Raw genomic sequence first — 14,570 nt, 5'->3', positions numbered from 1 at the left:
GCTGGCCGCCCATGGTGAGTTGTTGTATTGTGCGAACCCAGACAAAGACTGCTGTGGCATCTTACAGATTTATTTCTGCATACCTTTTTCTGGGCAAGAGGCAAGACCACTCCTTCAGATGCATGAGGTGTTATCCTTCATTCACACAAATGTACACACCCCCCCTAATACACAGATATCATGTCTGTCTGTCTTCGCACATTCATAGGTCTAGAGGAAAAATTTAGGCACTGTCAGAGGGGAAGGCTGAAATGTAAGAAGTATTTATTTATTTAGTATGTATTTATTTATGTATTTATTTATTACATTTCTTTGCTACCCAATAAACAAAGCTCTCCGGGCAGTTCACAATTAAAACTGTAAAACACAACAAGATAAAATACAATATACAAGTTTAAAACTACAGTATAAAATGAAAATGAAAATAAAACAGTGCAAAGATTTAAAACACAGTAACAGATTTTAAACAAGAGAAACTGAAAGACTAAAATCCCTGGGAAAATAAGGTCTTCACCTGGTGCTCAAAAGAGTGCAATGCCAGGCAAGCCTCTCTGGGAAGCTTACTCCACAACCGGCATGCCACAATAGAAAAAGCCCTCTTCTTAGTACCCACCCACCAACCACACCCCCTTTGGCAGGGGCTCCCAAAGAAGGATTGCTGAGGATGATCTCAGGGTCTGGCAGGTGCATATCGGAGGAGGTGAGTATGTGACATTTCTATGCAAAGCTTGAATGTATGTGTACAAGACAGACAGAGTGACTTCTGTTGTATTATGGTCAATCGCAAAAACAACAGCAGATGGCAGCAGACGATCTTACAATGGACAAGAAGTTACCACCCGGCTAATAAAACAAACCGCAAGGCCAACAAAATGCAAATATCACTGTAATCACTTTGCTGGTATGCAGTTATCATAGTAGATGACTAAGTCAGACAGCAACTTCTGCTAAATCAGAGTCACATTTTGTATGCATTAAGACTGAAAAAATGGACAACGGCAAGACTTTGGGGATATAGTGCTCCCCTCACCCCCATTATACTAAGAAGTACTTTGAATTATGACACCCGATTCCCTAGACCCATTTTTCTTTTACACCACTAATGACTTTTCAGGAGGTAAGTGTATTTTGTTATGTATTAGTACTAGGGGAGCTTTGGTCAGTAATGATTACATTCCTTTTCCTGTCTGGTATGGTTAACCAATCCTATATACTCTTTGCATTTGCTTTGCATGTAAATTAGGCAGATTTTATTTAGCAACTATTTAATTTATTTAAAGGCATAGCAGAAAGCAAAAGTAGGTAGCTGGGATCCAAAGCACTACACGTATGCTTGTGTGTATGCATGGGGGCTGTGGTATACCGTCCCCATGCTGCATGCAACAGGCTGGACATTCTCCAGAGCAGCACCTCAAGATGTGGGAAAAGGCTGGAAGGAAAAATGGGCCATCATACACAGAAGTTGTTTGCACATTTGCCTGAGCCTTGCAAGATCCCAGCTATAATAATTAACTTTGTGCAGAATACTTAAAACAAGAGGGGCAAGTTCTATTCTGTCCTATCCACACAGAAGCTAGAATGCATGTATGTTTTTTCTTTTTTTTTATTGTAACCCATAGAGACACATTTTCAAATAAATAACCATTATAGAATGTTACTGTACAATTTAGCTTAATTACTGAAGATCAAGGGCTTTTCTACATGACGCTGTTAATTCACTGTATCTACTTTTGGTTTCGTTGCAGAACTGAGAGCGTTTCCTTTCCTGCTTTCCAATACATAACCTCTAGGTGGCACTGTGGTATAGCAGAATAGTGCAAGTGGAAATAACATTTTCTTTTGCTTTTACAAATAAATGCTATATTTTCCCTACTCTTAAAAAAACTCACTGAAAGTGCTCTTTAGACACAGCAGTGAAACTGGAGGGTCATGACATTATCTCAAGAACCCGTAAACAACCATGAGTGGGCAATGACAAGCACACAATAAATGCCAGATGTAGAAAAGCTCCAATAACCTTTAAATAATTTCATTGTTTGTATACAAACATTAAGAGGGTTTTGTCCAAAAGATCTTCCATCTGTCCCAAAGGTTTCCTTCAGAAAGAGGTTTCACTGGGCCTTGTGTTTCAGTGTAAGAATATCTTCTACATGTTATGCTTCCAGGACATTCAGAAAGAACCTGGCAGAAGATACATTATTACTTCTCAGATTGCATAATGGAAGGGTTATTCCAGAATATTTCCTTTTGCATGTAAATCTTTTTTCCACAGAAACTTCAACTGAGAAATGTTTTCTCCTGTTAACGGTATATGGGCTTCAGACCCTTACTAAGAGGGAAGACTTTTAGAGGCCAAACAAGTTAAGTCTGTACAGCTTGTCTTCCTTTTGGCTTCTTTCTCTTCTGCTGACTTCTACAGAATGTTGCAGTATTGCAGGCATTCCAAATTATGTCTAATTACTAATAGTAACCTTTATGATGGTTGTTACCTAAAACGGGGGTGGGGAATATGTGGCCTTTTAGATGTTGTTTTTCCATCAGCCCTAGCCAGCATTGACAATGGTGAGGGATGATGGAAACTGCAGTCCAGCAACATCTTGAGGGCCATGTGTTCCCCATCCCCAACCAAAAGTATGCCCATTAGGGGAATAAAATCCATTGTCTCAGTAGCTAGGCAATAGAAGAGGTTGGATATAGGAACACAAGAAGCTACCAGGCTACCCAGTCCATCCAGCTCAGTACTGTCAACACTGACAGGCAGTTGCTTTTCAAGGTTTCAGGCAGAACGTTTTTCCAACTCTACCTGGAGATACTGGGGATTGAACCTGGGGCCTTCTGCATGCAAAGCAGGTGCTCTACCCACTGAGCTATGGTCACCCAGAGACAGGGATGTATGGATTGTGTAAAATCCATTCTGTCTGTGTTTCATGGATTGTGAGGTACCTTTCATTCTGTCATGCACCCATAGCTGAACTCAGATATTTTTTTAGTTTCCAAATTTGTGCAAAGTTGCATTTGCACAAATGCAGGTTCGAACAAATTTGCACATGTGAAAATACGCAAATTCCCCCAAAATACACATTTTCACGCTTTAGCCTATGGGAAAAGGTGCATTTTTTGGCCAAAATAAAAGGTTTTATTTTGCATGTTTTTCTACAGACACAATTTGCAAAAAATTCAGGAAAGTCAGAAAAACAGTTTGCAAGTCTGTGGAATCTACCCAGCAGGGGAAAAGCTGGTCTGCTGCAGAATTCACAGGTCGGATTCATAAGAATCCAAACTCATTTGGTTCCATTGCCAATTTCTCTGACATCCCTACTCAGTGATAGCTCTGATAATCTCCCATCATCTAGCTAGACAGTAGAGGAGCTGACTGTTCCAGAGATTCTATGAACTAGATCTGAGACTAAATTTTGAATACATTCAAAATTCAGCAAAACATCAGAATTCAAATGCCACTTCTGCATTTTAAAGATTTTTCTTTTGAAATTCAGAGTTCCAGGGTAAATTTCTAAAAATCTAAAATCTCAAGTCTTGCTGATAATGTCAAAATAGTATCTAGAGACTACTCCTAAGCTTCCAGAGAGGAAGGCTAAAAAGCTGTTGGATTATAAGGACCCTCCTTTCTGCCAGTGAAGAGATAAATCTGCAGGAGGAAAAGGAGGGCCACTGTCAGAGAGGTGGCATTGCGGAGGCACCAAGCTCTGCCAGCATTGCTCTCTACCATCACTGTTCCAACAATGGTAAGACATGAAAAGGGGCATGTTTGGGGCAGATCAGGGGTGGCCTTGGGTCCCCTAGGAAACAAAGCCCTCCCGTTCCCATGACATGGTCCCAAAAAATGGACAGGGGAAAATATGCCAGTCCTGGGGGTGGGGGTATAGTTATTTCCCCTCCCAATGGGAGAGAAAATTTTAAAAAGGATGGCCAAGTGCCAAAAAATGGGAATTAAAACATTTTAAAAGCCTGCCCCCTTCCTTCTGCCCTGGTCATTGCATGCGTGGCAGGACTAAGGAAGTGGCCATTCCTCTGCCACCGGCTCGTCCCACCCTGCTGACCTCCATAGGATTGCTCTGTAATTGTTGATTTGCCTTTTTTTTTTTAATGTTGTTTTATGAAAAACTTACCCAGGACAGAAGGTCTTGCTTCTTATCTACTGGAAGTAGTCTCCTCAAGCAGCAGGAGATGGAAAAGATAACTAGCCCCAGGAGGAAAATGGCAACCAATATGTAGATACTAGTTTTAATGACATTTCCTGGATCCTTGTTTTGGGCTGCAAAGATAAGTGAATAATGGCTGCTGAAACAGAGTCAGAAGAAAGAGTGAAAAGTAACAGATGTGCCGAGAGCACCGTTAAAAATTGTTGGGCTTAATATGCATCTTAGGTGATGTCTGGACTAGCTAAAATGAAATCTATGAATAGTATGGTCATCAGAGATGTACCAATGAGTAACTGGCTCACCTGGTCACAGTCTTCCACACTACGGTGGGATATAATGTATTTCTATTTAAATTGTAATCATGACTTGATGGTCTTGTAGGCCCCTTCCAGCCCTATGATTCTATGATTACTTTAATTTTGCATCTATACATATACATTAGTATATGTAAAATTTATTCAGATAGGTTTCCTCTTTTTTGTGGATGCATGTCCTCTTCTTTGGTGATTCACAAGTGGCCACCCTACTAACTCCTGAGATCTGCACTATGTGGCAGGAGCGTTGACCATTTGGGAGCACAATCATAAGAACATAAGAAGAGCCGTGCTGGATCAGACCAAGGGTCCATCTAGTCCAGCATTCTGTTCACACAGTGGCCAACCAGCTGTTGATCAGGAACCCACAAGCAGGACATGAGTGCAACAGCACCCTCCCACCCATGTTCCCCAGCAACTGGGGTACATAGGCTCACTGCCTCTGGTACTGGAGGTAGCACATAGCCATCAGGACTAGTAACCATACATCAACAGCAGACAGGCATGAATGCCAGTAGAGTAATGTTGTTGGCATACGCACAGTGTTAGAAGCAGTGTCAGTATCATGCTGTTCCTTGACATGCCATCCCTTTATAAACATATGTATTTAGTAGTGGAATGATTCATCTAATTCAAGGGTGGGCAGAAGAAGGTAGACTGGGATCTACTGGTGCTTTGCAGTAGACCAGAAAGAGTCTGACTCTAAGTTGCTTAACAACAACAACAACAACAACAACAACAACATGATTTTCCCACCTATATTAGGCTGCTGGAATAAAGGAAATGTCAGGTAACCAGGAGTAGAATTTGTGTGAAAGACTATGAGTTCAGTTCAGCTGTAGTACTGAAAACAACTTACTAGGCCCAGAATGCGCTCAGAACAGTGGAGACTGGTGGTTCTGACTGAACCACCAGTTCAGTGGGGGCAGATTTGCCGCCCCACTGACATCGGAGCCACCAGCCTCCACTGGCCCAGAGGCACCTTATTCTTTAATTCTGAGAGTCTGTCTTTTGCATCTGGCTCTGATTAGTGGATCTTGGGGTTCTAGTAATAAAACAGAATAGATCAGACAGGCCTGGGGTCTGCCCGCCTCTGATCTAATTATATGAACAACGCAGACACAGGCAAGGTGGCAACACAGCCATAGAGATTATTTTCTTGTCACTTCACATCTTCGATCGTGAAGTTTTATTACATGTAAGCTAATGATCTGTGAAGCTGCTTTTCTTCAAATCACCCTGGAAACAGTTCTTTTTCAGCTACTCCAAAAGTACAATGTGGTCTACAGCGCCTTCCTGCAATCCATGTTTTTTGTTACCTTTTCCCGTACTCGCTCAAATTAGCAGAATGGTGGCGCATTTTGGAGGCACAGGGCCTATTCCAGCCTTCCCCAGCTTGGTGTCCTCCATATGTTTTGGGTGACAACTCCCAGCATTCTGACAATTAGCCATGCTGGCTGAGGGGCTGATGGGACTTGAAGTCCAAAACATCCAGAAGGCAGCAGGTTGAGGAAAGTTGATCTGTTCTATGGGATGCTAAAAATGTTGGGTGAACTGAGTAAAAAAAACTACAAACTTTAAATTTGGTCAAAGGGAGGACTACCAACCCTTGGGCTCTCACCTCTTCCCTGCAATGCAGACCACAAAGCTGAAGAAAGATGGCTGAAGAAAGATGGCTGCAGAGCAAAGGGCTAGAGATGATGGGTCATCTGAGACAAGCCGCAAATGAAGGTCTAAAAAGTTCTCTGTAATGAGCAGTAATTTATTTATTTTTTTCCAAATGATGTCTGGTAAAAATGAGAAACATCTGATCCATCCAAGTTGAAACTCACCTTGCTCCATCTCAGTCTCAGGTAAAGGCAACTCTTGTGCAGTATTTAAAGATGGATGATGAATAACACAGACTATTCGGTTATCCCAGACATCCTTGGGGAATACATGGGTGAAATTGCTGACCACCGTCACTGTGTCATTTGGGTGCTGGATGACATATTGGCTGGGCTTGATCAGAAGATGTTTGGTGTTCTTCCAGGTGACCACTGGAGCTGGTCTCCCAGTTGCTGAGCAGCTTACTTCTAGCACTTTTTGTCCTGCGTTCTCTGGATCAGCAACACGTTTTACATCTACTGTAGGTTCCGTTAAAGCTTTAAAACAAAAATAATTCAGGAGTGATATTTTCAGTCGTGCCACTGGGAATAAGTACATTTCTATTGCTTTCTGCTGAAGTAGACCATGCATGGCATTTAGCTTTACCAGCATGCACTGTCTACCATCTCAGTCTGGAAATGATGTTAAGAACATGAGAAGAGCCATGCTGGATCAGATGTTCCCAGAGAGGCCAGCCAAATGCCTATGGAAAGCCCACATACAGGGCATGAGCTCCATTTAGAACTCTCCCAATTGTGTTCCCCATCAACTGGCATTTAGAAGCATATTGCCTCCAATGCTGGAGATTATATACAGCCTTCATGACTACCATCCACTGACAGCCTTATCCTCCATGAATCTGTCTAACCCCCTTTTAAAGCTGTCCAAGTTGGACATCACTACATCTTGTGGTAGTGAATTCCATTGTTTCATTCATTCATTCATTCAATTTCTATACCACCCTATGGCCAAAGCTCTCTGGGAGGTTTATTTATTTATTTACAATATTTATATACCGCTCCACATCAGAAGATTTCAGAGTGGTGAACAACATGATAAAATAATAAAACAACAGGTTAAAAGAGTTTAAAAATATTTTTTGGTTTTTTTTTAAGACAAACCCCAACAAGGTAGAATTTAACAAACCACGGCTGGTCATGCAAGAAAGGCCTCTTGAAATAACAACATCTTCACAACGGTTCACATTTTTATTTTTATTTTTAAAAATACATTATGTAAAGTATAAAACCATTTACGTAATGACATAGAACAAATAGCACACACAAGAACAATATATATATCTAAAACAATTAAGACAATCAGCCAGAGACAATCAGAGAGGGTCATTATATTCTGCCAAAGGCCGGAGGGAAGAGGGCAGTTTTAACCTGGCACCAAAAAGGTGACAATGTAGGCACCAGGTGGGCCTTATCAGGGAGATTATTCCATAAATGGGGGTCACCACTGAGAAGGCCTTCTCCCTTGTTGCCACCCCCTAAGACTCCTTCGGAGGAGGCTCTTGGAGGAGGGCCTTAGATGCAGAGCATAGCGTACAAGTCAGTAAACTATGCACTGTGTGAAGAAGTACTTCCTTTTATCTCTCCTGAATCTCCCACTGGTCAGTTTCATGGGATGACACCAGGTTCTAGTTAGCGCCTGTGGAAAACCGCTCCTGCCCTTTCACAACCCTTTTGTTTCCCTTCGAAAGAGGCAGTCATTTTTCTGCCTATTTCTCAGGGATGTTGAGAATTTTGGAGAAATTTCTCAGGGTTCAGGGCTTCAGTGCTTACCTTATTGTAACAAGGTAGTTGAGGGTGGTGGGGGTGGTGTGTGCACTTTTTCTTTTACCATTTTTATCCCGTTCTGTGTTTTTGCATCCTCCCCAGCTGCTTGAGCTTTCTGAAAAAAAAAAAAAAACCCTTAGAGGACTTAATCAAGACTTCCTCCCTTGGGGCTTTCCAGTGCTGCTGCCTGCTGAGTGCCTGAAAGCTGAGGGGGGCATTTTTGGTTTGGTTGTTGTTGTTCAAAGTCCAGAAGAAGAAGAAGAAGAAGAAGTCCTTTCTTGGCTTCCAGCCACTCAGCAAGCAGCAGCACTGGAAAGCCCCAAGGCAGGAAGTCCTGGTTAAGTCCTCTAGGGGGCTTTTCAGAAAGCTTAAGCCGCTGGGGAGAAGTCACAAGGACGGAACCAGATAAAAATGGTAAAATAAAGAGTGCATATGCCACCATCATCCCTCAGCCCCCTCCTTATAGTAAGGTAACCACTGTAACCCTGCACCCTGAGAAATTTCTCCAAAATTCTCACCCCTCCCCACAATTTTCAACTGCAATTTCTTTTTGCCTCTCCTCCCAATGAATGGTTAAAAATAAAAAGAAAATTGAAAAACTTGGCTACAGTGATTGTTCTAATATTACAGGAAAGGGAAGTAGGATGCAACCTGAATGCATAGTTGTAAAGGAGTGCAGGGGGTTGGACATAATTTTGGGACTGACTAGTCTTTTGGTCCTTTTTAGTTTGGTTCCTAATTACTATAGCTCCTGAACACTCAACCTTGGCATGAATCCTTTATGTATTGGCCATATGTCAGGCCAATGCATAAAAGAGGAGTATCACTACAAACAATAATTTACTCATTATCTCCAGCCCTTTCTCCAAAGACTTCATGGCAATGTACATCAGGGTATCTCATTTTCTCCTCACAACAAGCCTGGAAGGTAGGTAGAGATGGTGACTTTTTGCCTGTGGCTACCCAACAAGCTTTATGGGTGATCAGGGATTTAAACAGAGGCCTTCCTGATTAAAGTGCCGTGCCCTTGTCCACTACAGCATAAGAATATAGTTTGCTTATTTTAAATAATGGTGGCATCATCTAGCTATTTGGTCCAGGCATGAAATTTCGACCCAGTCTTGAAGGAGTGGGGGAGTGGAGAGAAGGAATGGGAATCCTAGATCAATTAACTGTGTCCAGAGTTGTGCCTGAGATGGGATTTCCATGCTGTATCATATGTGTTAGCTGTCTACACACACACACACACACACACACACAGACACACACACACACAACATGTTCCTGTGCTGTGCTCCACCAGTCTGTATTGTCCTCAGCTGGCTCCCATGCAGCCTCTCCTCAGGGCCTATTTTGGCTTTTGGACAAAATCCAAAAATTCTATGGGTGTCAAATCAGGACAGTTGAGTGGCTTCCTCTTTGGCATGGCAAAGAATGGCAACTGCTGGCACTTCAACACTACAGATTGCTCATGAATGTTGGCAGTTCCAATTGTACCACCCTGTGACACTGACTCTTTTTATTTAGATGTGTGCATTTTCTGTTCCCATCTCTTGGCTTGCCCTCCCTTTCCTACTCTTAACAGAGCCAAGGTTGCAGTCCAATCACATCAGGAAGGCCACATGTTCCCCACCCCTGCCCTGCCGCCCCCCACCTTATATGCTAGGTGTTTTCTCTGCAGTAAAAAGAACTGGCTGTGATACTAAGAGTGATAGCATGCATTTCTTGTTATCACCTGTCTTCCCCCCCCCCACCTCCAGCATTTGCTCCCTTTGATAAAAGCATTTATGGAGATATAAGCTGGAATTTCCCAGAGAATCCTGACTGGTTAGTATGGATACTACAGTGGGAGAGGAAGGAAGGAAGCCTTGTATTGTCTCTCAAATAGCAGAGAGACAAAAAGTAAAAGAAGACTCCTGTTATCCACAGTTAATGTGAGTTAATAATTGATTTAATTTCCTTGCTACCTACTGTAAAAGCTCCAAAAAGCCCATAATTAACAACTTATTAGTTGCTGCTTAATTTTAAAAAGTGTTAAATAAATAAATGCCCTTATTAGCAACTGTAGCAGAGGATGCTGTCTCGTAGAGAGGTTGTTTGCATGATCACAACTTATTTCCCCTGCTGGGCGTGCCAGCCAGATTTCCCTAATTACCCTCTCTGGTGCGGCTTGCTGTGTTGGCTGAATCTGGGCACCATGGATTGTTTGGGGTGGGCAGCAACCCTCAAATAACCCAGCAACAGCCCATGGGTTATTTGAGGGTTGCTGCCCCACAGTCCTGCAAACCAGGTCACAATCTTTTGATTGAAGAATATATTGGCAGTGGTCACTTTTTAAAGTTCCAAATATTGTTTGTTGAAAAAGCGCTTCATATTTATCAATTAGAGTGACTGAGTAGGTGTTGCTCCTTTGTTCTATTTTCACCTTCCTGACACTTGAAGACTATAATAGCTTTTTACAGCTGAATTTCATCTAAGTACGTATTGCAAACTTTGAGTAAAAACCCCCCAATAACACTTTGGAGTCAAAAGAAGGAATCTTCTGAAATGGTCATGTTTCACAACTAAACATATCTACCCTATTTTAGGACACCATTTTACAAATGCCTTAAGAATGAAATAATTTTGTTCCACTGTGAAGCCAGACTGAGGCATCTGAATGCTAGAAGATAGCAACGTCTTAAGCTACAGATTCTTTTCACTTGGAACTTTGGTCCATGCCACTGAAGACTAGTGGTTGTCATTGAGATTATACGAGGAGCGCATAATCAAACGGCCTTTGAAAATACTTCAGATTCTTCTGCAATTTTCATAATTAATTATCTCTTTACTCAAGGTACAGAACTAGTAGCATGGAGGCTGTCTGATTACTTAAGCCATAGAACCACTTGACTGCAGTGTATATCCACTGCCCCATCACACTCAGTGCTGCAGCTAGGTAATTTTAGACCCCAGACTTAATGGTCTGATGGGGAGCGTCTTTAGATGGCCAAGTGCATTATTTCAGTTGTGAAGCACAATGTTAACATTTTTCTTCCCCCCTTCGACTGCCATTCCATGCTTTAAACTGCTTCTACATTCCTGATACGTTAGAACAACAACAACAGCAGCAACAACAGTTTGCCAACTCTGCTTAAAAAAAAATACTCTGAGCATGTGCAGTTTTGCATTATAAACTCACTTTAAATCATAGCAACATCATGACTACAGGAATAAAGTGGAGTTTGCTTATGCTGCCCTGATGCCCCCATCACCTGCTGCTCTCTGGGTAGTCATTCCACCCACCTGAGCTATGGGGTCCTGACTTTGGGTGCCCCACTGATCACACCCCTTAATTGCTTTGCTGATGCACTATTGTGAGTAGAGCTGCTGGCATGACTGCCAGAGCTCCATGAAGATGACAGAATTCCCCAAAGAACATATAACTCACCATAGACCTTGAGACACGTCTTGCCTGGGATCGATCCTAAGGGAAATGTATTGAAGACACAGCTGTAACAGCCTTCATCCTTGAGCGTAACCGGACGGAAGGTGATGGCAGAAACAGTTAGCCCGCTTTGGGAAAGGTGCACGTTGCGTTGATATTTGCCCAGCACTCGAGAGCCATGAGTGTTGCTGTACGTAGCTATGTTGGGCTCACTTTTTTCATGTTCCTTCTGCCAGGTCACCTGAACAACGTTGTACTCTTTGGCCAACCGACAGTTTAGAGTCACATTTTCTCCAGCTGTGACCGTTTGAATTGACTTGTGAATTACCTCTGCTGTATCTGCAAAGAGATAGTAGGGCTCAGGTCTGACTTGAAGTAACATTCTCTGGCTTGGAAACATTTCTCCCAAATCACGGATGTATGGGGACTCCGGGCAGTTATTCAGAAGGAAGAGAAATGCATGCTGCACCTGCTCAGTGGCACTGGCTTCATATGTTCCAGGTTTGAATCTTACATTCAGAATAATTGCCAGGGCTGGTATAAGTTAAGTCCTGCTTTCTCATTCATCATAATGTCTCAGTTCACTATGTTTACATTGCCTGTCAGCAGTGACACATCTATCTGGTTCACACATAACACTAACCCATGGTTAACGCAAGGTTTGTTGCCCTACCCGGGCTTTGTTTGGCAGACAGTCAAATAAGCTGTAGTTTGTTTTCTTGATTCCCTAGGTTGTTTGTTTCCCTCTTCCTTCACCCGCTCCCTCTCTGTATCAAAAATTCCTTTGCAGCACTATAGTACTGGCATGTAGAGTGACTGGTGGGGTTTTTTACCACACTTGCCCACCATCTCTAGCCCAGCAAAAGAACCCATGAACAACCCACAGTTCTGAGTTCACACAAAACAGCAACCCATGATTTAAACAACCTAGCATTCACATCCCAAAAACAAACAATGGGTTCTCTTTTTGGGTTGTTCATGCTTAACAAACCATGGTTTCTTAGCACAATTAGGTTTGCACGTCATGACAACCCATAATACAACAACCCATGGGTTAAATAAAGCATGGGTTAGCATTACGTGTGAACAAACTGTGGCAAATTCTTAAAGTGATGGGAGTACCAGACCACCTTACCTGTCTCCTGAGAAACCTGTACGAGGGTCAAGAAGCAACAGTAAGAACCAGACATGGAACAACCGAGTGGTTCAAAATTGGGAAAGGAGTACGACAAGGCTGCATATTGTCACCCTGCTTATTTAACTTATATGCAGAGTACATCATGAAAAATGCCGGGTTGGATGAATCAGAGGTCGGAATTAAGATTGCTGGGAGAATTATCAACAACCTCCGATATGCAGACGATACCACCCTAATGGCAGAAAGCGAAGAGGATCTAAAGAGCCTCTTGTTGAGGGTGAAAGAGGAGAGTGCAAAAGCTGGTTTGAAACTCAACATTAAAAAAACGAAGATCATGGCATCTGGCCCCATCACTTCCTGGCATATAGAAGGGGAAGAAATGGAAGCAGTGACAGATTTTACTTTCTTGGGCTCCAAGATCACCGCAGACGGTGACTGTAGCCATGAAATTAAAAGACGCTTGCTCCTTGGGAGGAAAGCTATGGCCAACCTAGACAGCATAGTAAGAAGCAGAGACATCACCTTGCCGACAAAGGTCCGTCTAATCAAAGCTATGGTTTTCCCAGTAGTAACGTATGGCTGTGAGAGCTGGACTATAAGGAAGGCTGAGCGCCGAAGAATGGATGCTTTCGAACTGTGGTGCTGGAGAAGACTCTTACGAGTCCCCTGGACTGCAAGGAGGTCAAATCAGTCCATCCTAAAGGAAATCAACCCTGAGTGCTCATTGGAAGGACAGATAATGAAGCTGAAGCTCCAATATTTTGGCCACCTAATGCGAAGAGAAAACTCCCTGGAAAAGACCCTGATGCTGGGAAAGACTGAAGGCAAAAGGAGAAGGGGACGGCAGAGGATGAGATGGCTAGATAGCATCACCGATGCAATGAATATGAACTTGAGCACGCTCCGGGAGAGAGCGCAGGACAAGAAGGCCTGGCGTGCTATGGTCCATGGGGTCACGAAGAGTCGGACACGACTGAACGACTGAACAACAACAACAACAACAAAATGACTCATAAATTATTTATTACTATTATTACTATTATTATTATAATATTTATTTATATCCTGCCTTTTCCCCAATACTGGGACACAAGGCGGCTTTACAACGTTAAACTTGTACAATTAAAACCTATAAATAGAAGTATACAAAAGTTAAAAATATGATTAAAGTCATCAATAACATTAAAATTGTATAAAATATCAAAATGTTAAAAGACCAGAAGAAATATAGTATCCATCCGTCCTATTCTCACATCCGTCCTATTCAGTCAGCCCACAAAATTATACCAGAATTTGATGCCACACTGCTACCAACATCTCCCCCCCACCAACTCCCACATCTACCTACTTTCTTCAATCTGCTGTTGACATATAAACACCTGGTAGGAAAAAAACAAAAACAGGGGAAAGGGGGCAGGGATGGAACATTCTGGGTCGGGGGAAGGGGACAGTTTTACATTTTTTCCAGAGACAAAAAAGACATTTAAAAAGTGTGTTTTTATTTTTTCATTTTTTCTGGGCCTTTATATCTCTCAACATACCCACATTGTCTAAGGAAAATCTCGTGATGTTTTCTTTTGTGATGAGCCTGTACCATAGAACAGCCATGCAAACCAAACAAAACGTTTAGCTGCATATTTACAGTGGCTTTGTCATTAAAAGCAACATACAATAAAACTAACAGCTTAAACAGCTGCTACAATACTCACCTACCACAGCGGTAGAGAGGACGTAGATGAAAAGAGATGCAGAGAGCATTTCTCCTCTGTGGCTTGCTACTCACTGTTCTGTTTGCATCTGGACTCTTAACATATAGCTGTGATTGATTTTAGAGAAGTGAAACTACATGTAAGGATTTCCATGGGGAATTTACTTTCCTGACATATGGGTCATAGAAGACAACACGGTTCTCTTGAAAAGCATAAAAAACGGGGGTTTCAAGTCATGCTGCCACTTACACATCATCAAAATGAAGAGAAAAGAGGACACCAATTTTCACAACATTTTTATATGTAGATGCAAATTTAGAAAGAACTACTATAATCTGAATAGAAATACAGAACATCTCCCCATAGTGGGGAAGGCTGTCACCGGGTGAAT

The 14,570-nt window shown here is 42.2% G+C and overlaps 1 protein-coding gene across 1 annotated transcript; it reads right to left on the bottom strand.

Moving 5' to 3' along the window:
* Positions 1-274: 274 nt before the first annotated feature.
* On the bottom strand, positions 275-14,254 carry LOC146349720 (OX-2 membrane glycoprotein-like). The gene is made up of 5 exons (XM_084843381.1): positions 14,180-14,254; positions 11,336-11,671; positions 6,307-6,618; positions 4,128-4,273; positions 275-2,181 (listed from the first exon to the last, which is right to left on the bottom strand). The coding sequence occupies exons 1-5, from the start codon at positions 14,226-14,228 to the stop codon at positions 2,050-2,052; spliced, it is 975 nt and encodes a 324-aa protein (XP_084699507.1). The 5' UTR covers positions 14,229-14,254; the 3' UTR covers positions 275-2,049.
* Positions 14,255-14,570: the final 316 nt, after the last annotated feature.

Source organism: Heloderma suspectum, chromosome 3 (genome assembly GCF_057233095.1).
Source record: "Heloderma suspectum isolate Gila_16-S chromosome 3, 16-S_ref, whole genome shotgun sequence".
Lineage (NCBI taxonomy): Eukaryota > Metazoa > Chordata > Lepidosauria > Squamata > Helodermatidae > Heloderma > Heloderma suspectum.
This window is presented reverse-complemented; position numbering and strand designations above follow the sequence as displayed.

Coding starts and splice junctions, on each gene's coding strand:
- LOC146349720 (XM_084843381.1), bottom strand. CDS start 14,228: ATGCTCTCTGCATCTCTTTTCATCTACGTCCTCTCTACCGCTGTGGTA. Junction 6,619..11,335: donor GACGTGTCTCAAGGTCTATG/GTGAGTTATATG, acceptor TTTGTTTTAAAG/CTTTAACGGAACCTACAGTA. Junction 4,274..6,306: donor TGAGACTGAGATGGAGCAAG/GTGAGTTTCAAC, acceptor TTATCTTTGCAG/CCCAAAACAAGGATCCAGGA.